The sequence below is a fragment of the Microtus ochrogaster genome, linkage group LG1, assembly GCF_000317375.1.
Source record: "Microtus ochrogaster isolate Prairie Vole_2 linkage group LG1, MicOch1.0, whole genome shotgun sequence".
Classification (NCBI taxonomy): Eukaryota; Metazoa; Chordata; class Mammalia; order Rodentia; family Cricetidae; genus Microtus; species Microtus ochrogaster.
Window position 1 is genome coordinate 23,834,302 of NC_022027.1, and position 23,949 is coordinate 23,858,250.

The 23,949-nt window shown below is 45.5% G+C and overlaps 1 protein-coding gene across 13 annotated transcripts in view; it reads left to right on the top strand.

Annotated features, from left to right (window-relative positions):
* Positions 1–23,949, top strand: part of Limch1 (LIM and calponin homology domains 1) — a 160,497-nt gene that overhangs the window by 93,998 nt on the left and 42,550 nt on the right. For 9 of the 13 annotated variants that reach the window (XM_026785333.1, XM_013350793.2, XM_013350794.2 and 6 more), the window contains 5 exons: positions 11,236–11,271; positions 15,795–15,921; positions 17,261–17,418; positions 17,598–18,006; positions 21,006–21,224. In XM_026785333.1, coding sequence (XP_026641134.1) covers positions 11,236–11,271; positions 15,795–15,921; positions 17,261–17,418; positions 17,598–18,006; positions 21,006–21,224 — 949 coding nt within the window. The remainder of the gene's footprint in view (positions 1–11,235; positions 11,272–15,794; positions 15,922–17,260; positions 17,419–17,597; positions 18,007–21,005; positions 21,225–23,949) is intronic. The other 4 variants (XM_026785334.1, XM_026785335.1, XM_013350795.2 and 1 more) reach the window with 1 other exon arrangement.

The following is a 23,949-nucleotide window of genomic DNA, read 5'->3' on the forward strand; positions in this document are numbered from 1 at the left end:
GAGTGCTGGGATTAAAGGCGTGCGCCACCACCACCCGGCTGATAATAATTTCTTAATAGTGAAAAAAGTGTTGTGACTATAACCAAGCATATTTTGATTTTTCAAATCTCAAAAGATCTGCTGTTGCTACATGGTAGTGACCTCCTTTGCAACAGATGGCTCGGCAGTGAAGAGCACTGCCTGCTCTTCCGAAGGTCCTGAGTTCAGTTCCCAGCAACCACATGGTGGCTCACAACCATCTGTAATGAGATCTGGTGCCCTCTTGAGGAAGAGACCGAGCAGTCATCCTCATCAACTTAGACCATGAAACCCAATATGGACAAGTTCAACAGAACCACCATATACGGGCTGCCCATGCGTGCTTCAGCATGGCCAGGGAACACATTTTATTCATTCAGTACAAAACAACAGTGGACCAACTGATCAACCAGAGTAGAGTGTCTGGTAGCTGGTTCTGCCCTTAGCCAGGTTCGTTGGTCCTGTCTTTAGTCTTGACATGAGTTTGTCCTTTGATGATGAAGAATTTAGTCTTTACATGTTTGAACATTTTTTTACTGTCTATGTGTTCATGTTAGTGTGCTATAGGGTACATGTGAGGGTCAGAGAACAATCTGTTCTTCTGCTACATGGTTCCAGGAGTCAGAGAGTTGTCACACTGGGCAGCATGCTTCTTCACCCACTGAGCCATCTTGCCCGACCTTAAACACATTTGTGGGGAGGGATTGGGGGAGCTGTACTACTGATTGATCTTCAGCTTGTGTACTTGCTAGGCAAGTGCTCTGCCCCTAAGCTGTGTTCTCCATTCGGGAACTTTAAATCACCTCTCATAAAACCCATACAAAATAGGTACATTTTTTTTATTTAGAAATCAAATTATTTTGATTTGCTCTTTTTGCTATGTCGTCAGCTCAAGAGCTTTTAATCGTCTTTCTAAACGCCCACACTAAGTCGGTGTGCTCTTGTAGAAACGTGATCATTTTGTATTTGTTTGTCGTCTTTATGAACGGAGGATGCAATAAATGGCGGGGGACTAAAGGTTCCAACCCGTTGTGACTTTAAAATGAAACTGGCCTTTTAAATGCATGGAGGGACGGAATTTTCTTCAAATGCGGGGGAATTTTCTTCAAATGCGGGCGTAAGCACAATTGCTGTCTTGCCTACCACTCCCAGGACACAACGAAAACCTAGGAGACGTCCTGAGGCCTGCCGCCTGGAATGTCACTGTCAGATTGCCTTTAGCAGTTTAAAGCTTCTGGCTTTAAGAGGCCTTTGAAAATGGAAATCATCTGTAGCAATAATTTGGCAGACCGCCTTTCCCTTGCTGTACTGCACATCCACCAATAGAAAGGAAGCAGACCTAGGAGGTGAAGAGCCAAGGGAATGGAGGGGAGGGAGCAGGTGCTGATGGGAGATGCGGGGCTTGATCAGCTTATATGTCATCTTCTGAGTGGTTTTAATCTATCCCATGTGTCTCCGTTCAGCTCAGTTGGTTGCAGAAAGACCTCCCTTAGGCTTTATAGTGGGCATTTGTCCTGTGTTCTAACACGTGGCTTCATTCATGAGTTTTCTTCCAGGCCATTTCTTGGGCTCTTTCTTGTGTTCCGTCAGCCCAAACCAAACTGAGTGCCTACTGTGTGCACTGCCGATGTGCTGATAAAGAGAAGTGTCAGCAGAGAGTGCCCTACCTTTCCCCCAATTTCACAAAAAGAATTTGGGTTGTCACTTTCCGAGCCATTTAGGATTTTGTTTTTATGGATGCTCATGGGACCCTAAATGACATGACCTTTTAGTGTGTGTATCTGGCCAAATTCAAGATTGCAAGCCTCTCCTAACTGCGCTACAACTTGGTACTAAAATATTAAGGTGATGTCCATTCAACTAACAGCATTGAGAGGCCTGTTCCATAGCAGTGCAGTTGCCCGGAGCTGGGGAGTTAACAGTGTTTTGATCTGGTCACATGTGGAGTTCCATTTGGTTTTACTCTGTCAGTCAAAAGCCATTGAGTGATGAGAAAGAGGCTGCTCGGGATATCGTCCTTCGGAAGGAAAACCCTTTCCTGACTCAGCATGGCAAAGACTCAGAGTCAGAAGAGGAAGCTGCCTGTCGACTGCCTGACCTTGAGAAAGACGACTTTGCTGCAAGGAGGGCAAGGATGAACCAAAGCAAGCCGATAGTGCCGCTTCATCAGCTCCTGTATGGACCTTACCGGAAAAAAGATGCGGGCGAGACAAGTGGCAGCAAGCGGCTCTCAAAGGGACCATCAGACAAGAAAAATCTAGAATATAAAAGGTGTGCATTCCGTATGCGTGTAAATGAGAAGATCATAACTAAGCGTGGATGATCTATACGCAGTCCCCATCCCTCTCTTCAGCCCCTGGTGTTGTAAGTTCGCATCACTAGCCACCTAGACACGTTCAGCTGCCCTTCAGAGAACAAGCAACGCTCCAGAATGCTCCACTCCGTTCAAAGGGGGTAGAAAACAGCTGTGACCTTCCTGTTAGTCCCTTGGCTTAGCAGCGTTTTAGACAGAAAGAGAAAAACAAAGCTTGTTCTTTTGTCTCACGCAGGCAAGATTGCTAGGACAAATTAATGGTGGATATTTCTCATCGGAATGAAAGCAGGGGCTAGATAGATGTGTCCGTAGGTACAGTGTCTATCATGCAAGTTTAATAACTGGAGTTCAGATTCCTGGCATCCACACAGAATCCCAGATGCAGTAGCCCAAGTGTCTGGGATCCCGGTGCAGTCCTGTCTCCCAGGTAACAGGAGATGGAGATAAGAGAGATGTCAAAGCTTGCAAGGCAGCTAGCCTAGCATAGAGCAGTAAAGAAGAGAGGGTCTCAGAAAGGGAGAAGGGGAGGCTCAGCATCTGAGGATGTCCACTGACCTCCACATGTGTGTCACGGCACATGAGCAAATGCAGTCACACACATGGACACGCACATCACATATGCTTACACACACACCTACACACACCATATACACCTCTTCTCTGACATATAACACACTTCCACGGGTACAGAAATCATTCTCAAGTGAATTTTCTAGTCTCGTCTTTCTCCCGTCATCTTAGTTTAAATGGCCCCAAATCCAAAACTGTTTCAAGACTGACATACCACAAGTGGAAAACCCCACACCTGACCTCACGTGACAGGTCACAGTCAGAATGCAGGTGCACTAAAAACACTGTATGCATGTCACCACGTGGGATTTGACTAGTGAGTTTTGTACCAAGACAGGTGACAACAGTCAAGGTATCGACATAGAGAATTTCACCCTGCAAAATGTGTCGTCTTGTGGGTTTTCCTAATAGCAAAATCATAATTCACATCTTAGTATTTTTCTGCCCATCATTTTAGAGAGTTGAAGTCTGTGGAACTAAGAATATGATTATCTTTCTTGCACTTCATTGAATTAAAAGCCAATATATCAGCAAAACAATTGAACTTGGTAAACAGCTGGTGTTTGTTGTTCTATGTATTTTGCTTTCCTTTGGACGTAGGGTTTTGTGTAGCCCAGGCTGGACCTGGAACTTGCAAGCCGAGGGAGGCTAGCCTTGAACTCCCGTCCCTCCTGTCTCTGTCTCCCAGATGCTAGGATTACAGATGGATGGGTATCACTTTGCTTGGTACACACACAGAAGACAGTGTGAGAGAGGCTGTCCAAGTGTATGTATGGTTGGTGGAGTTTTAGCTTAAATTACATTTGTCAACCTGCATTTAACTATGTAGAACAATTGAGAATATCAGAAAGGTCAATATTTGCTACCCAGAGAGGAGAGTGTGTGCTCTCTCTTCTTCATGCTTAGAGAAGCCAGCCAAGACTGCTATGGGACAAAGGTGAGGCTGAATGTTGAAACTTTCTGTTCAGAATCAGCTTAAATGTACTCCCTGGCCATTGGGGGTTTCACATCCAAACCATGTTCCGGCTATCTCTAAGATGATCCTAGCGTTTGGATCATGCCAAGCTCGTTACTGACACTTACTGACACCATAAAAAAACATTCTGAGAGGGCTGAGAGAGTCTATCAGAAAATTCAGATTCATTCTGGTGGCTTGAATAGTGTGGGAATTGGGCATCATTACTGCCGACCTGAAATCTCCTAACCATCCTCAGCGGTCTTTTAGCCAGCCCTGGCTCTCCTTCCTAGACAAGCTAGAGACCATCACAGATGGAAGAAAAGAATCTGCCTCATTCCAATATTAAAGGGTAGCAAGAGGGCTGCAGATATAACTCAGGGATAGAGCCCTGGCCCAGCATGCGCAGGGCACCAGGTCCCATCCTGTGATGGTGCCCACAGCTCTGGTCACCCCATGCTTTTGAGAAGGAAAAGGATGTTCCTGTCCATTCACTCTGCCCTCAGCCCCTAAGTTCCCATGCTTGACATTCTGTTTGTCTGCTCCCCTTCCTCGAACTTGGCTTTTCCAATGATGCGGGGGCCTGAATCAAATCAACAGAGACCAGAACCAACCAGAAGAAGTGAACCCAGTAGTGGCCTGTGTCCTGAGAACTCAGGAAAGCGAACCAGTGGAAACAAATTTCAGGAAGGCACCAGATCTCCAGAAGGACGACCTGGCCCAGAGGAGAATCCAGGGCAGGCAAACCCCACATCGCGAGGCTCCGAGCTTCATCAAACTCTCCAGTATTACAGAAGCTGACCTGGAGACATGGGAGAGATTGAAAGTGTCAGAAAAGACGAGGTGTGTCATGGTTTTACCCCCAATCATGGTAGGAATTACCATTCAGAGAATTGAGCAATTATCAAGGTTTCATTTTCTATTTTGATGGCTGCCAAGAGTGCCTCTCACAACACAGAACGTCTGGAAGTGAGCCCGTTCTGCGTGAGAGGGAACGTTAATACTAAAAGCCACGTTTGCAGAAAACGTCCTCTTTATCCAGCTGACTTCCTAAGAGTGGTTATTTATTCTCCTAAACTTGCTTACTGTAAAGAATTTCAACTTGATTTTTGAATAACTAGCCATTGCACTGTGCCTACAGTTTTCTTATGCTATCAATTCTGGTGTTGGAATTAATGATTTGAGAGGACTAGAATCTTAAAGCTCTATTTACCAAGGCAAGAACAGTGATCAGCTCCTCATTTGAGTGGTTGATGGGGGTGCCATTGTTTCCCAGCCATGGTAATAGGCTTCATGTATCTGGTTTTCCAGCCATGGTAATAGGCTTCATGTATCTGGTTTTGTCTTCTCAACTTCATCTTCATTTTTCCTTGCTTTGGAATCCCCTGGAACTGATTTCTGGTTCTGACCAGGGATGGAGATGCTCAGAACACCTGTACTCCTGACCCCTCACCGGAAATCAACGCAGAGACTGCCATCCGAGATGACTTTGCCAGCCGTAAAGCAAGGGCCTATAAGAAAGCCTCCAGCCCCAGGCAAAAGTTTGTGCACTTTGGGCCAGTGACAGAAATAGACCAACAAACTTGGAAGCGGCTCAGCATTGGCAAGGCGGGGCCTAGGGACGATGCAAAGCTTGTCGGCCACAGCAGCCAAAGCCAGACTCCCTCTGTGTCGCCTCCTCCTGCTGCTCCTTTTGGCTTAAAGGATGACCGAATGCTTAGTCCACAGAATGGCTGCAGGTATTTCTTTTCCTCCTGTGTAAGGAGGTCTGCATGGGAGCCAAATGCTGCTTTTTAAAGTTGTCTGCTCTGGTGACAGAGCTCTGGGGTTGGGCGTTTGCTTAGCGTGTGCTAGATCCCAACACCAAAGCAAAACAAAATTAGATGAAACAAAACCAACCAACCAGCAAACTAAGTGCCAAGAGTTTGATGAGCTGCGTTACACGAACCTGTAGGGATGACATAACTTTGGTAGACTCTACCACAGACCAGCAGAAAAGCAGTATTGGTGTCCATCACTGGGGAAGGTGTCCATCATGTGTGTGAGGGTAAATGGTGGGTGTTTATTTCCAGTCTGTTGTCATGGCAGTCAGTACCCAAGAGAGCCAGTAATCTCTGCAGACATCCCTTTTGGCTTAACCACTGAGTGCCATTGTATTAGTTGAACAACTTGAAAGAATTAGGTAGACCATCATAACGACACTCCTTGCCTGTATTCTAAATACATAAAACCTGACTAGTGTAACAACATCCCCTCTCCTGCCCACAGTTACAAGGTGCCTGTGACCATCATGAACTCAGTATTGGGCATCCAAGTAGGCCCATTCAAAGGGGGCTCCCTCTTCCCCGAAGCTTCCAAAGTCTCTAGTAAATCATGACTGGAACAAGATTCCGCTCTACCCTTCCCCAGAGGCCACATGAAGCCCTGGTCTGGGGTTTCAGGCCTATCCTCTGGTCTCCCGTCTCTTAGGCAGAAGTAGAACATCTGTAGTTATCCTGCTTCTCCTAGAACCTCCATCTCACCTGCTTGCTAGGAGCCATTCCAGGTCCTTCATAGGGGAAGAAAACAGCATTTCTCTGAATGCCTTGTCCTTGAGACCACAGGAGGTGGGAGGTGGTCTATGACCTGTAGGGCCATCTCTTGAGCTGCAGACTGGCAGTTCTCAAGAGAGAAAGCTGTACATACAAATGTGTTAGGAACACGTGGTGAGGCTTCAGGGTTTCCGTGTCTGGGAGAAGGAGGCCACATGTGAAAGGCAGCCTTGAGTCCTCGGGCACATGGGCCATCTAACAGTCCCGCAGTGAGCTGGCCACACCAGGCACCCTCAGTGTGTTTTAGGCCTTTGGAGGACGCACATGCTACCATCTAAATCTGACTGCGTCACCTTTACTAACTGGCCCGTGGAATAACCGCTGAGGATCTCTCTCAGTCTTCATAACCCTCTTCCTTTTGCCTCCTGTCGCATGCTATTGGTAAACGCTAGGTTAGTGCGTTATGGCACAGAGGACTGTCTGCAAAAGGTCCCTTGGCTGGCACCAGTGCCGGAGTCTCAGGAAGAGCAGGTCTGCATTTCAAGCGACAACCCAGAGACAGAGGAAGGTGAGGTCCAGCATGTCCCGCTTCCCAGAGGTGATGAGGACAGGCGAGCAGGCTTTGAGGGAAGCTTTTTTTCCATAACCAAACTGTGCTCTTTGGCTCTAGTTACACCCACACAGCTGCCACAGGATGGCAGAGAACAGAATGAAGAAGTTATTCAAAAAGAACCTGAGATGCTGCCAAGAGGGAAAAGACCGGACGAACGCAGCGGACCGCTGTGAGCCTCCTGCCTGCGTTATCTGTGCTGCTGCCTCGGCTGTGCCTGGCTGGTGTGTGCCTAGATAAGAGCTGAGCATCCCTGTGTGCCCTTGGTGACTGAGTCAGTAGGGAGTAAAGTCACTTGAAGGGATGTGCCTATCTATACTAGGATTGGAGTTCTGCTTCTGGATGGAGATTTTAGCCTTTGCATGTGGCTGGGGACTGGCTTGATTCCCTCCTCGACAATTGTGAAGAGTAGAATGGGAACCTTTTCCAAGTCCCAGCTGGGTGACAGGGGCCTCACTGAAAGAAAAGGGGGATTTCCTATGCAGCTGCTCCATCTCCATGCACTTGTGTCTTGATTACTGTCAGTGAGTGACGCTGTTGAATTCCTTTAGCAGTAAATGGGCTCTAACTGGCTGGACCAAATGTTGCCCTAAAGCATGTCCTCTGGCCTCCGAGTGGGAGCTGTTGGGAACCAAAGCAGAGTTGGGAAAAGAAAACAGCTCCTTCCTGGAGTGACTGTGGACTGAAAGGCCAGAACAAGATGGCTGATTCCTGAAAAGACACCATGATGACCAGGAGAACTGGGGTGCTCCTTAGCATCTTAGATACAAACCAGTCCAGTTCCTTGTGCACAGTAACAGGAACTATAGGAATCTGCCAAGGGTGTACCCAGAAAAGAGCAGCAGGAAGTGAGGACTCTGCCGAGGGTGTACCCAGGAATGAGCAATCAGAGGTCACATTCTTCTGTGCCCTTGGGACTTTCTTTCTCCAATCAGGGCCTTGGCATATGCTTTGAGTGTATGACTAATGCATCCTGGTGCATCGATGCTGCTTACCTGCTTCTGCTAGAGGCAATGGAGTGATTGACACCGGCCCAGTCGGTCCCGAGTGTTCCTCTCTTTTGAATGTAAGCAGGCGTGAAGAAAGAGTAGCTAAATAATGAGTTTACCCATTAACCTTCCTTTTTTATCTTCATCTTGTGGGCAGATAGTGAAAAACTTGTTTCTTCCTGGATCACAGAGGAGACTTTGGCAGAAGGGTCAGACTTCTTTATAACCTACTTGATTTTATAGATTTCAGGCCAAAGAAGACGAACATTTATAACACTTGAAATGTTTTCAACATTAGCCAACCTCACTGCCATCTGGTGGCAGGAATTCTATTGCTCCCTTCCTTCCTTCCTTCCTTCCTTCCTTCCTTCCTTCCTTCCTTCCTTCCTTCCTTCCTTTCTTATTTTTATTGAGCTCTACATTTTCTCTGCTCCCCTTCCTATCTCTCCCCTCCCCTTCAACCCTCTCCCAAGGTTCCCATGCTCCCAATTTACTCAGGAGATCTTGTCTTTTTTTCTACTTCCCATGTAGATTAGATCTATGTATGTCTCTCTGCGTGTCCTCATTGTTGTCTAGGTTCTCTGGGATTGTGATCTGTGGGCTGGTTTTCTTTGCTTTATGTTTAAAAACCACCTATGAGTGAGTACATGTGATAATTGTCTTTCTGTATCTGGGTTACCTCACTCAAAATGATGTTTTCTAGCTTCATGCCAGTAGGGTCAAAGAACAGCCTGTAGGAGCTGGATCTTCTACCATATGAGTTTAAAAAATAAATAAATAAATAAATAAATAAAGCCCTCATGTCATCAGGCTTGGTGACAAGCCCCTCTACCTGCTGAGCCACCTCCCGGCCCTTGATGTGCTTCTTGATTGAGCCAGCCCACACTCTGACAATTCATGCTTCCTTTTAACAAAGGTTTACTGAGTATTACTATGTGCGAAACCTGACTCTGAGTCCTCATCCTAGGTGAGAGGGGGAACCGTGGTCAGCTCTCATTTCAAGTCAGTTTGTCTCACTTCAAGTCAGTTTGGAGTACAGGGGTCTCACACTGGATAATTGTGGGATTCTGGGCAGCTTTGTTAGTGCCAGGAGTGGTAAAAACATGATCAGTCAGTATATGGCTTGTTTCTGTTACCCCTGCAGACAGCCCTGCCCTGGACTGGGGCTTCGTTAATGGACTCTTTTGGTAGGTGGCTCATTCCAAGGCTCTCAGCTGTCAGTTCCGTATCATGCAGCCTACTGGCTCTGCTGCTTTGCATTTAAGAATTTCCTTATGGGGGAAGGAGCTGTTTGATAAGCCCCTTACAGTCCAAGTGCTAATTATCTTCCCCTTACCCAAAGGCAGTTTTACCTACATCTGTGCCCTTTTAACACTAAGGAGTTGGCCAGGGGAAATTCCTTAGATCCATATAAAGCAAGGTAGGTGATCTTCAGGTGTCCAAAATACCCCTCAAGGGTCTCCTCTGGCCACTGAGGAGGGAAGACAATCAGGCAACTTCTTGCATAGTGAGACAGGATTTGGTAGGCATCTGTTTATCTGCAGAGCTGTCCAGAATGCTGTTAATTGTTCTGTGAAGAAACAGTTGAAATTCCGGTACATCCCAAAGCTAACGCTGTAGAAGTCTTAGCTAGGATGAGGCTGTGTGTGCACACATTCACTGTCTGCCTTTTGCTGTACTTGGGTCAGATGGTAATTAGACTTCCAAATAGTGATATGAAACCAACTGCTAGTCAGTTATTTCTCCATTAATCATGCTTAAAGAGCAACTTGTCTTTTAAAGACAGTTTAGCAAGCTCCACGTTTGGATGTGTGTATTTTAACAGACCTTTTACCAATTGGAAACCAGGTCCCCAGGCTTCAGGATGGGTTCTTCTCATGTTGGTGGGGAGGGATCCCTCACCACTTGCTTTGCGGTTGTGACATTTGGGGCACACAGACTCTTACTTCAACCAGCACCTCCTGGAAGTGCCCCTGAAGAAGAGGATGAGCCTTCCGTCAGCAGAAGCGGCGTCTCACAGCCCTTTCCTTGGCTCGCTTGTAGCCATTCCAACAGAAATCTGGAGTTTTACCCACATACGGGTTGTCTTCCCTGTGGACAAAATAATAATTGTCAATAAATTAAAATGTTCTAGAATGATAAACGTTGAAGAAATGTGTGTGTGTGTGTGTGTGCGCGCGCGCGCGCGCGCGTGCGCGCGCATTGTAGGGTAATTTCTCCAAAGTTATAAGACGAAACCCTGATAGGCTATTAATCGTGAAACGAGGTAATGTTTTGCTGGAATTGAGGTATGATTTCTGGGAAGCTAGAAGCAGGATAGATACACCATACAGTTGCAGTTCTTTTTCCACATTCAGAATGCCGAAGTGAGTAGCCTGTCAGGGGCAGAAAAGGACTCTCATCCTTGCTGAAGGGACACTTTTCTGGAGCTGTTGTTTCAGAAGTGTGCTTCCTTATGGCGATGTTCCCTTTTTGAAGTCCGCGTCCATTCCGCTGAGTAGATACATTTAAACCTAACAGATCACAGAGGATACAGCTTTATAAACCCAAATTATCAGAAGAATAGAAAAGTTTAGGAAAACCTTTGCTCTTCCCAGTTGTGGGTTAGCCTCGGTCTGGTTTCCATTATGATTATCTGTTTTCTAGGAACTGTGGTTTCTGTCAGCTGCAGAGGAGAGGTACTGATCGGGGTTTTGACTGAAGTTCTGCTTCACTCTTAGGAAACTGTAGAATAGTCTTTGATGTTGTCTGTGCTGATGCGTCAACACATCAGGTCGGCTGAGTGGGGTGGTGTGTGGTGTGTGTCTGTTATAGTCCATCACCACCAGCACAGAGACCTGGGCAGTCTGCAAGCAGCTGGTGTGTGTGTGTGTGTGTGTGTGTGTGTGTGTGTGTGTATGTGTGTGTGTGTATGTGTGTATGTGTGTGTTTTAAGCTGCTTTGCCCAAGCGCCATGGCTTCCACCTAAAACACTTTGTGTTTACATTGGACAGAGTTTTTCTTTGTGGGCAGCATGGGATTATTTGATTTCTCTTCTGGGTCTTAACACAAATTCTATACTCTTTGGAAACGTCAAGCCTTGACTTTTTCAGTAGCTAATGAATATTGCTAATTGCGTAATGACCTTTCTCTTTCAGCATGCTCAGCGAAAGAGGTTTTGTATACGTGGGTCGATGTTTTTTGTTTTTCAGGTTGGTCGCATCATCCACTCCCTGCCAATCCTCTAACTTTTTTATTTGATCTTGTAGATACGGCCCGAGAACTCCTGTGTCGGATGACGCAGAGTAAGTGGCATCGCATCCGTAGGGATTACATTAATCGCTAGCCTAAACTGCATGCTTCCAGTACTTACCACTAATTGGCATGCCCTGGATGCTGCAGCGAGCTGCAAAGTGAGCCCAGGCCCCAACAGAGCACGTGGGGCCACGAGGCAGAATGTGTTCTGTGCAGGGAAGAGGAGTGAGAAGGCAACTTAAGCATGATGCTAATGTCCAGTCGGTGCTTCAGCTTTCTTCTCGTTTTTCATAGCTCAGCATGCTCATGCTGCTCTCATGAGCTGAACTTTGGTGCCCTTCCTCAACTAGGAAGTCCTGGGACTATTGGGATTAGGAAAGGGCTGTCTTGAGTTTTGCAGTTTAACTCCTAATGCGCTGGGGCTTAGCATAAACAATGAAGTAGTCATTCCTACGGTCACATTTTTTTTCCCCCAAAACTAAGAAAATAAATCCTAACCACTAATTATAGATTCAGAAGCCCAAGTTCCTACCAGGTTGGAGTCATAGGAACTGTGCGATGCTTAAGACCCAAACATTGGGGTTTTGTTCAAGTTCCCCAGCATAGCCAGGGGTCAAGAGTATAAAACAGGACCTGGGTTTCTCCCTGCCACTTGCTTTTCCTCCCACTCAGCACCTCACATACCCAGTTTGAGAAGAATCTTAACTGTCCCATCTGTGACCTTATAAATTCTGTCCCAACAATGGATTTCCTGTAAGCAGATCATTCTGCACCAGATATACAGAGTTTTCTAGAATAATATTCTTCTCAGGTCTGAGTAATTGGTCCTTTAACGATCAGGATTTAATATTTCATACCAACATATCAACAACAAAGGTGTGTGTGTCCTGACAGAGACAAGGCCATCCCCGGAAGGATGAGCTTTCCCTGTTCTCCTTGGCCAAGATCCACGTCATAGAAAGGAGTTTAAGCCGGGGAGTAGAAGTTACAGATGTCATTTCCACCCATGACACAATAATGGTAGTTAAGCAGAGGGGGACTTTAAACAATGTTTCGCATCATGCTTTTCCTGTTTGTGTTGAAGATATCAGCCTAGGTTAGGCTCTTAGCCCTAGCCATTCCTGTTCCATCCCCAAGTTCTGATGGGCAATCTAGAACTGTTTGGTTATCTGGGAGACAGACCCTTCTTGCCTCCAAAATGAAATTCAGTCCGTGCTTGACTGACTGCCCGGAGTGAGGCAGTCTGTAAAACTGAGGCCTGAACCCGCAGTGGCAACATTTAAGATCCCTGACAGGAGGAGGGCGGGAGATTGACAGATGATATACTCCTCTGACAGGGCGGACAGCAACATTGTGACAGAGTGGAGTTAATCTTCACCCTGGCCAAGCAGGCTACAGTGTGCCCAAAGTAGATCTTGGGAAAACCTAAAAGGGGAAGGGACAGAAGCTACGCTCAGAGGGCTCTAGATCTTCCCCACTCCTGCCTCTGAGAAACTTAGCGACTGTTTAAAGGGACGGGGCTCAGGGCTCCCTTCTCCGGTGTTTATAAAAACTGTCCCTGTGGACCAGGAAGAGGTCAAGGGCCTTCTTGTCCAGAGGTTTGATTAGAGAATATTAACCAAATTAACTGCTTAGAGCAGACATGGTTGCCATGAAGCCATGCGGGGGAACAAAACCAAAAGGTGATGCTAAGAGCAGTTCATTTTTAAAATAGAGATGTATACTGATCTTCCCGTTCCCTTTTCCAAACCCTTTAAAGCCATAAACTACACTTATTACTAATTGACGCATTCTTAAGATCCAGCCCAATCAAAAGACAATGTCCTGATAAAACATGAGTCAGGGTCGACCCTACCATAGAGATAGCGAAATCTGTACCTTCCGGCCAGTCGAGAACATCTCTGTAGAGGTGAAGAAGTTTAGCTTCACCTTCTCCGGGTTCTCCTCAGCCGTACACATTTCTTCTCTCAGCATGCCTCCGCCAGAGGAGCTTGCCTCTTGGGAGCGCCATGAGGCCTTTGATTCTGAATTTTCTCATCTCAGACTTGCCTCAGAAACCATTTCCAGGTGCCACTAGAGGAAGGGTAAATCCTCAGAAATGTTAGCTTGCTCCCAACTGAGTCTTGGGCTCTACAGCCAGCAGCCAACCTGCATCCCAAGAGCCAGGACATGAGCGTTGGTGCTGAGGGCAGGTGCAGTCCCAGCCACAATATTCAGGAGGCTGGGTTTCCCCGGGGCTCCTCACCCCATCTCGTCCCGCTCCATACCCAGACCCACACCTCTTCATTCAGATGTGAAGTTCAACCTCTGAACTGAAGAACGCTTTCTAAGTAGTGACTCAGCCCATTTTCTGTATTGTCAATTTTCAACTTTTTCAGTTCCTTTTTTTTAAAAAAAAATAAATGACAAAATGTTACAATTTTGCTGTTTTCTTTTTTAGCAAGTTGTTGGTATTTCTTTAAACACACACACACACACACACACACACACACACACGGGGGGGGGAGGGGAGGCAGGGATAGTACTTCCTGCTATAGGAGAGGGCAAGCAAGAGTTTCACTTAATTATCTGGCCTTTGGCCACCCTTGGGCTGAGATGAGTCAGAGCCTCATAAATCAAGGCTGAGGAAGGCAGCTGTGGAAGCCTCTCAGTCCCTCCATGAACAGCTAGTGAGTGGCTGAATCCCACACCTTGGAGAAGCCAACTGCTTGCTTCCCACCCCTGCAGAGGCTTCTGCCTAGCCGCCTACTATGACCAACCCAGAATTCTGTCCTTTAGAGCTCACAGGCCGCCTCTTTCTCCCCAACCTGTTGGCTGCGTGGTGTGTAAGGTACTCAGCTCAGAGATACACCCAAGGGCTTTAGTAGAAACTGGAATTTGCCTTTAAAATAACTGACTGGATTGGATAGTTTAAAGGTAAAATTCCCCCCCCCCCCACTTTACTATAAAGTGTATGAGTTTCCGTTTATTTCTAGAAGGCCTACTTATGTGATTTTTTTTTTTTTTGGTGCCTCTCTTGGAACTAGCACTTGTAGAGCAGGCTGGTGTTGAACTCACAGAGATCCGCCTGCCTCTGCCTCCCAAGTGCTGGGATTAAGATGTGTGCCGTCACTGCCTGGTTGTGAATTTTTATCTTAAAGTTAAAACAACAACAACAACAACATTCTACTCAATCCTGTAAATTCCTGAGCCTTTTTTAATGCTAATAAATAGGGTAAAGAGATTAAAAAAGATCCCAGCCCCTTCCCCTTTGAGGGGAAGTTTTGTTTTTTCCTGCAAGGCCCAGCTTTGGAAGCCAGCACTCCTGGCAGAGCTGGCCACAGCAGCTTCCCACTGTGCTAAGTCACCCCTGGACTGACAGAAGACCCCTCAGATTCAAAAACAAGTCTCTGCAGTGGCGTCCCAGAACACTCTGGAGAAGATAGTCTTTGAGTTCGAGGTCTCGGGTTAGATTTCAGATGTCCAGCAGCCGGAGAAAGGGTCGAGGAACCCGGCCGTCCATGCAGATTCACCCCACGGTGCTGCTGCCCTTTGTGTCTCTGAAGGTGTCTGGAATCAGTTGCCGAGCGCATGGCTTCCTTGTTTTTTTCTGGACGTTAAACTGGCTTTAAAAATCGATTACCACCATCTTCTACAGCTAGGGGGCTTGGAAGGTTTCTCCATGACCTCTTGTGGATGCAGTCCATGCTATCCTTTTGGTTTTAAGAGCTTATCATTTCTTTAAGGGGCGCGGGGAGGAGGGTTTTGCTTTGGTCTCTACTTCCGTGTTCTCCTGCTGCTCCAATGCTTGCTCTTCACAGGTCCGTTGAGGTCTGTGGTCTTAGTAAATTGCCGACAGAGTCTATCAACAGCATGCACAACCAAAAGGTTTGCTTGTCTTCATTGCCTGCCCTTTCCCTTCGAAAGTAAATTTAAAATATCCTGGCAAAAATAAACCAAAGTGATTGTGAACACATTAGGGTGCAAAGTGTACCCTGCTTTATATTTTTATCCCGTCCTCGTATTACAAAATGCCTTATTTTCTTGATTCCAAGATGTACTATCAATTACGTAATTGTATAGAAAAGAAAAAGAAATAACCACAACATGCCAGCATCAATTTAAATATGCAACAGTGGGTGTCTTAATCTTGAGGCCCTATCCTTTTATTTTTGAAAGTGAAGAATTGTCTATGAGCATGTAGATCAGTCAGGCAAGCCATCTCTTTTCACCTCGAAGTGTAGTGAAGTTCTGCTGCAATGGAATTTAGTGATGAAATGTGCCTGTACCCACAAATTCTCCCTAAATTTTATACCTTTAAATGAGAAGAGTGCGGGCCTTCAGATGCTTTCTCCTATCATCCCCTTTTTGGCACCTTTTAAGAAGGTTTTTTAGACAGCTGCCCAGTTCAGGGCCATCAATGAGGACAAAGACATCCCCTCTAGGCTGTGCTGCTGGTGGCTGCTTCCCGCTGCGAAGTGAAGAGGCTGCTCTCAGCCCGGTAGCGCCCCCAGGCGGCGATGCGCAGCAGCGACAGGAGCCTGCCGCCCGCGCTCATCCAGCTTCCTTTTTGTTTTTGCTCTCTCCACATCAGGAGCACGAGTATGTTTGACATGCGGTGTGAGGAGGAGGCAGCGGTGCTGCCGCACAGCAGGGCCCGCCAGGAGCAGCTGCAGCTGATAAATAACCAGCTGAGGGAAGAGGACGACAAATGGCAAGATGTGAGTTCGGGCCAAAGCCGCGGGTAGTTGGGGAGGGACTCAGCCGACTACCGGGCTGGGAGTGTAGACTTCAAAGCCCTGCTGGGGAGGGCCACCCGAGCCTTGCAGACAGAGACCTCCTTGCCAGGGATTAAAGGAGGGGTCTGTAGGAATGCGGAGAGAGGAGGAACTGGCCCTGGTGTGTATGTATCAGCAGGTACTCTGGACCAAAGCTTGGTCACAAAGAGAAAGGGTGAGAGGCAGGCGACTAGGATAATGCCTTTTAGTATTCCGTATTTAAGACTGATGGACGATTACGATGACTGCAACTGTCAGCGTTTATTGTACCAGTAGCAGGCACTGTTCTAAATGCTTTGCTCTGGGTAATTCATCCAACCGTTTAGTAGCTCAGTGTGCTAAAAATGGTTAGCTCCCAGCACCCACAGATGTAATCCCAGCCCAGCTAAGTCACCACCGAAGTTCCATAGCTAGTGAGTAGAGAAGCAAGACTCAAACCAGGGAAAGAAGGTGCCAGAGGCTGGCGAGAGCTTAGAAGTGGTGTGCCAAGAGCCAGGAGCTTCAGCAGGAAGGAGAGGGGATCATTGTATTTGCTTCTCACAGAGCAGGTAGGTCACTGTTGCAAACCTGACTCCACCATTAGTCAAAAAGTTAATTTCTCCAAGTTGGCACAGTGTAATGACAATATGTCTATGTGTCTAACACCTAAGTATGACGTCACATCGAACCCCAGGGCTTATGAGCAGAGTTGGAATAACCACCCCCATTGTAGGGAAGATGCAAAGCCTTCAGAGAGGCGAGGAAACACAGGCAGTGCCTGAGCAAGATAGAGCCAGGCTGTTTCCCTCAGGGACCCAGCAGCCTCGCCATTTTGCTGGAAGCACCTCTAGGACAGGTCTCGGCCACTCCTGAGGACAAGAGGAATTCACACATATAGAAATAGGTGGATCTGTAAGACTCATCTCCAGAGCCACATTTTTCAGCCCTTCCTGCCAGCAGGTAGAAAACTGTACACGAGTCCCTACCATTCTGTTGCCAGGGTATCTATTCCCAATACAGATAGCCCAATGTGATTATTACCTTGTAAGACAGTTCTCTCAAATTTGCCAAGCAACGTAAGGTATGATTGTGTTTATCACACCCCAGTGTTTCAGTAAATCGCTGCTCTGTTAGTGATGGTGAGCACACTTCCTGTTCCTTTCCCGGACTTCCAGGCATCCTTGTTCCAACCAGACCTTCATGGGACTCTGGGGAAGTATCCCGGTGTAGTGTCTCAGTGCTGACAGGTCTGTGAGTCACTGAAAGGGAATTCTGAACATGGCATCTCTCTCTCTCCCCCTAGGACCTGGCTCGCTGGAAGAGCCGTAGAAGAAGTGCTTCTCAGGACTTAATCAAGAAAGAGGAAGAAAGGAAAAAAATGGAGAAGTTGATGTCCGGAGAAGACGGGACAAGTGAACGAAGGAAAAGCATCAAGACCTACAGGGAGATTGTGCAAGAAAAGTGGGTCTCTCTGCTGTTAGGGTGTCAGAGTATCTAGTTACGCGTTTAATAAGAATAGCCTTTGCTATCCCAAAAGCTCCAACGCTAGTATTTCTAGTTTGGTTTTACTCTGCCATGGTGGGAATCTTTGCAACTTTCCCAGATGTTCATTGCTCTTCTTCCCCTGTCCCATCCTGCAGAGAGCGGAGAGAGAGGGAGCTGCACGAGGCCTATAAGAATGCACGGTCACAGGAGGAGGCCGAAGGGATCCTCCAGCAGTACATCGAGAGGTTCACCATCAGTGAGGCCGTGCTTGAACGCTTGGAGATGCCAAAAATCCTGGAAAGAAGCCATTCAACAGAGCCAAACCTATCTTCCGTCCCGAATGACCCCAGCCCCATGAAATACCTGAGGCAGCAATCACTGCCTCCACCCAAGTTCACTGCCACAGTTGAAGCCACCATTGCTCGCACCAGTGTCCCAGAGACCAGCGCAGCAGGCGGCAGTGGGTCTCCAAGCAAATCCATCCCTCCCAGTGCGGTGCCTATGCTGATGCCCAAGCCTTACACCCAGCCCAAAGCCTCTCAAGAGGTTCTGAAGACTTTTAAGGTAGGATGAGTTCTTTGAGAGGCAAATGGGAAGCGAACTCTGGGTAGTTTGTGGAAAGAAGCCTTCTGACTCAAGAAATATGCAGTAATTTTTATCAAACAAAAGCCAAACACACTTAACACGGACAATAGTACTTCTTTATTTCAGGAGATTTGGTTCGCAGATACTTAAGGGTTGGGCATAGCTCTCAGTTGTTTCTCTTAGTGAACTCACTGTGACTGACAAGGCTTCTCCGTAAGCAAGGCCTCTTTCCTGCCTTGTTGATGATGTGGTTTCTCTTAGAGCAGTGTAAGCAAAGCCTAATTTAGCAATATTCCATGTCTATAGTAATGTGGATGCATGGAAAACTCAAGGTGTATTTCCTTTTACTTTAAACAGAAAAATATACAGCTACATTCTAAGGAAGAAGTTGGCACTATATCCAAAGAGTTGCTGCAATTGGGGGAAATAACGCACGGCACACATGGTCTTGTGGGGTGTGTTCATCATCAGACAAGACAAAGTTTTTCTTGAGCAGAAAGCTGCTCTGTTACTAAAGAGCATATAAAAATCATTTTCAAGAACCAAAGACTCTTTGGCAACAAACATATTTTCCCTTGCTCCTATTCCAGTGTCCACCTACATTGTGGGGGAGCATTAATCCTGTACCTCAAGCTCCTTCGACTCCAAAGACCAGTCAGTGCACATTGTCCTTGCACGCTCCATGAGTTTTGTAATAGGTGTCAAAGGTGGAGTTCTTCCCTGGGAGTTGGTGCCATTATGGTTGGTGAGAAGTTTGCATAACTCAACTGAGAGTGAATACAGGGGGCTGGCTTCATTACCAGACTTCAGAGAGACCCCAAATCTACCTTCTGACTTAGGTTGAAATAAATCTAATTATCTAAATATATCTTTAAAATCTGTATTTTAAAGTTGACTAGAGAGGCCCAAACCTACCTTCTGATTTAGGTTTAAATAAATCTTTTAAATCTGTATCTTAAGCTTTGCTAGCATAAAAACGATGAATGTCTGGCCATTTCATTCAGACTGAATTAAAATATTTGTTCCTTACAGGGTAAAAACTCTTTATTTTACATGGCTCCATCCTAAGAGCCTGGCATAGATACCCAAGACATAGTAGGCAGTCTGCAAAAGTGAATAACTTAATTCTTCCTGAGATTAGCCATAGAAGTTGAAAATTATTTACAAAATAATTGTGTGTGTATTTGTGTGTATGTACACACGTGTGTGTTTGTGTGTATGCACACACGTATGTGTTTGTGTGTATGCACACACGTGTGTGTTTGTGTGTATGCACACACGTGTGTGTTTGTGTGTATGTACACACGTGTGTCTAGCGGTCTCCTCAGTGGTCCAGATATTTGAGTTCCTTCCTTCACCTGGAGCCAAATGATGGGTGGTGTAACATTCCATGGAAGCATTATATTGAGATGGCCCAGAAGAGTGGGAATACATTATATATTATATATTAATATATTATATGTATTATTATATATCCACTTCCCTCATCGCTGTAAATGGTACAACATGGCCACATAATGGGGAAGGTAGAAGAATTTATGACACCAGTTAGGCTCTGAAAACCTTGTCATTTTTGTATGCTAGCCTGTCTGTCCTTCACTGTGTGTATGGGTCAGTGGGAGGGCATGTGCCTATAACAGGAAGATACTCTCTTAAGAATAAGTGAACAGTCGTTGTCAAAGTCACTTATAAATATGACAGTTGTTAGTAGGTTAGAGGGGCGGGGCAGCTTAGAAAAGTGTGCATACATATGTGTGTGCACACAACAGCAAGACCCTTTCTCAAAATAAAGGAATAAATAATCTGTAGCATATTTTTAGGGAAAAAAGAATAAAGGAAGATCAAGTGATGCAATTCCAGCATTGGTTTTTTCAAAACCAATCTTGTTATTGTCGATTCAGTGGTTTAGAATCATCTTAAAAAGTGAAGTGGACATGAGTACAGTAGGAAAAGTCACACGGATCACACTCGATAAAGATAAGCATACCGTTTCTCTGTCTCCACTCACGCATGTGTGCTGAGTTGTGTCGTAAATTCTCACAGCTGCCAGGTAATAAAGTATGATGGCCAGGCGTAGCCCAAGATAAGCTAACGCAGCTAACGTCCGACCTTGTGTTGTTTCTTTCAAAAGATTTTAGAAGACCTTCTAAGACTAGCCAGTAGTGTGTGAGGCGTTGCTCCAAGTTCTAAGCATGCCTCTGTCATCTGACCAACCCCACAGCAACACTATGAGGAAGGCCAAGTTGTGTCAAAATCTGCGTTTTTACCCAGAGAGTCAGCAATGCTGGGGGTTGCCTAGCTGCTGAGTGGTAGAGTCAGAACTGGAGCGTAGGTCACCTCAGGGTTTCCATAGGCCGGGCGAGCCCCTCCTCTCCTTCTTGCTCCTGCACCTCCTCTAAATAAACGCATTTTAGTGAGCATGGACTCTTTAATCTTCTTGAGAAAAAAGATGGAATTATAAAATTAAATAGAAAATGAGACTTATTGTAATACAGCATATCAGAATCCTACCTCCATAATAGCTTTGCAAAAAACAAACGAACAAACAAAAACCTGTCTTTCTACTACAAGATAACCCATAAAATGTTCTTGATCAGGTCCTACTTTATTGCTATGCTGATCAGAAATTTTTTTTTTGAATTGTGGAATTGCCACCACAGCTTAAGTTGAAAAATTACTGAAACCCAAATAATGTGGCATGTGTTCAAGATTCCTTGACTTTTCTATACTTTCAAATGAAAGCACACCATAAATTGAACATAAAATGTCATTCAATTGTGATGTGACTGACAGCCCCAAAGAGACACCCTTAATTAATTAAGACTGGCTTCTAGGACCCATGAAAACACTGGAGGACCATGATTCTTTCTTGAGATAGGAATGTACACAGAGAATCCTTTAAGGTAATTCAAAAATGTGTGTTTCATCATCTTTGGTTGTGGAATATCATGTTCTCTTGTTCATCCTGGCCATTGTAGGTAGATGGGAAAATCAGCATGAATGGAGAAATGGCGCATGGAGACGAGGAAGAAAAGGAAAAGGAAGGGCCCACGCTGGAACCTGGCCCTTCCTTAACCAAGTCACAGATGTTTGAAGGCGTGGCCACAGTGCATGGTTCCCCCGTGCAAGTGAAGCAAGGCAGCAACAGCATTGAGATCAACATCAAGAAACCAAACTCTGCCCCCCAGGAACTGACAGTAAGAAGCAGCATTGCTCCTTGGGATAATTCTGTCATGTAATTGACTTCTAGAATAAGTAGTGTTTATTTCTTTCTCCATGAGTATCTAAGTTGGGTAGGGCTCCATAGTGAAGAGAAATTTTCTATCCTAGTCAATCAAAACCCAAAGCCAAGGAGTTAAGAGGTGTTAACCTGTCGTTGGCAGTGAGGGAGAGTCTGCCCTAGGCCTCTCCTCAACCTCCTGATGCTTACTGGAAATATTGACTACCCAAGGTGTGTCGATAACTCATCCCAACTTCATCCTTCTTCGCCCCACTGCTCTTCCTGTGTGTGTGAGCATGCGTGTGTGTGTGTGTGTGTGTGTGTGTGTGTGTGTGTGTGTGTGTGTGTGTGTGCGCGCGCGCGCGCGCGCCCAAGTTTCCTCTGTTTATAAGTGTATCAGTGTGGCTGGATACCTACTCCATTAACCTTAACTAAATTCAGCTGAAATAACCCTGATCCTAAGGGAACATATTCAAGATCCTAAGGAAACATAATTCAACCCAAAACAATAAACTGTAATTAAAGATAATATAATTTGAGAACAACAAATTAACACTTCATATTATTGGTCTATTATTGGTCTGTTGTGTTATAGGAAAACATATATCTTTAAATTATCCCTTTTCTCTATTTGTTAAAGACATCATTAGACTTGTTTCTATGCTTTGAAAATAACTAGTGCTGAGCTAGGTGTGATGGTACACACCTGTAATTCCAGTACTTAGGAAGCTGAAGGAGGAGGGTGTGGTCAGCCTGAGCCTCATAGTGAGACCTTGTCTCTCAGTAAGATGAGTGGTGCTGGCAGAACCTGGCTTCTTAGCTTTGATGCTATATCTCTGTCTGTCTGCCTGTCTATCTCTTATCTGCCCATCATCTACCTATTCATTATCTGTCTATCATCCATCTATCATCTAGCTAGCTAGCTGTCATCTTCTGTCTACCCACCTACATACATATGTGTGTGTGTTTTTATTAGTTAAAAAAACAAATTCATTAAAAGTACAATTAATTTTTATTAGCATACATTTTAAAATTCAAACTTGTCTAAGGCAACAGCCAAGTCTTCAGCAAACAAGCCAGAAAGAGTGGCTTAAGAAGAGCGGGCATGAGCACTCACAGAGGTGCAAAGCTCGTCTCTTTGGAGTATGTCATGTCCTCAGGAGCTCAGGCTGGTTTCTCTTATCCAACCACAGCTGTCACCCACACAGGTACAGCCTAGGTTTGGGGGTACAGGCTGCCCTCACTAGCAGCCAACATCCTACTGTGCTGTGGGCTTTGATAGGTAAGGATGGAGAAATTGTTGAGGCTTCCTCTCCAACTCCTCACAAGATTTGGTCTGAAGGTTAACTTGCTTCCCACCTCCTCCCCTCAACATGAGGTGGCTCCGTGCCACACACCCACACACTGTACCGGATAATAACGTCCTTCTATCAGCCATATGAGAATGCCGTTCACCTCAGCCCCACATGCTCTGTGACCGAGACTCAGATGTCACATCTTCACCAAATGTTGTGACCCAGACAAATGCTCGGTCTCACCTCCTGGACTGCAGTTTTACTTTGGATTTGTCACCACCTCTGGGCACACCTTACAAAGTGGCAGGATTGGGATGCTGAGTTCTGCCAGGAGGGGAGATCTTAACTAGTGAGATAAGCGTTCACATCTGCTCCTACTTTTAAACTAGAATCCCCCAAATACTTAGACACTGTAGGGCTGGGCTTGCTTTTCAGGGAAAGTGAGCCATTCTGCTCCCCACTCTATGTTCTTCAGGAGCATTTTCTAGATTTCCTTCATTCTTAAGTGATTACATACCCCCAAAAGTGATTTATTTTAAGAGAAGCAGCATCCGTGATATGAAATAAATCATGTTATTTCAGGAGTCTGCATGTCCTCAAAAGGGAACTCCAAAGGAAAGGCAACCGTATAGTCTTTCTTTCCCATAACCAACACGATGCTAGGCAGCCTCAGAGAACAGGTCCAAACTCGTGGGCTAGCCTGGGGTTTATTTCTCTTGTGTCTTCTTTTTCCTAGTTAAAATTGATTTCTAGTTGAGCAAACTTGAGTGCTGACAATAATGAGTGATATTTATGCTCTGATCTGTAGACTTCAAGTTCTTCCACTTGACAGGAGTTACTCCATTATTTTCTAAGTGGATCTGTCTCTGTCTCTGTCTGTCTGTCTGTCTATCATCTATATATCCATGATCTATCATCTATCTATTATCTATCTTATCTATTATTTATATATTTATTCTCTATCATCTATTATCTAATCTATTATCTATCATCTATCATCTGTTCGCTTCATCTATTATCTATCTTATCTATCATCTATCTGTCTATCATCTATATATCTATTAGCTATCATCTATCTTATCTATCTATCTATCTATCTATCTATCTATCTATCATCTATCTCCCTCCCCATCTCTGTGCATGTGTGCACATGTGCATGTGTGAAAAGTTGTTATCTGTGCTATGCAGTACTTTGGCTTACTACTAGAAAGTTTTTCACCTACACTGGTTACTTAAGATTACTTAAGTGATTACATACCCCCACTTGTTTATACTTCTAAAACTTGCCAGTCAGCGGTGGTGCACACCTTTAATCCCAGCCTTCAGGAGGCAGAGATATGTAGTCTCTGAGCATTTGAGGCCAGCCTGATCTACAGAGAGTTTCAGAACAGCTAAGGTTACACAGAG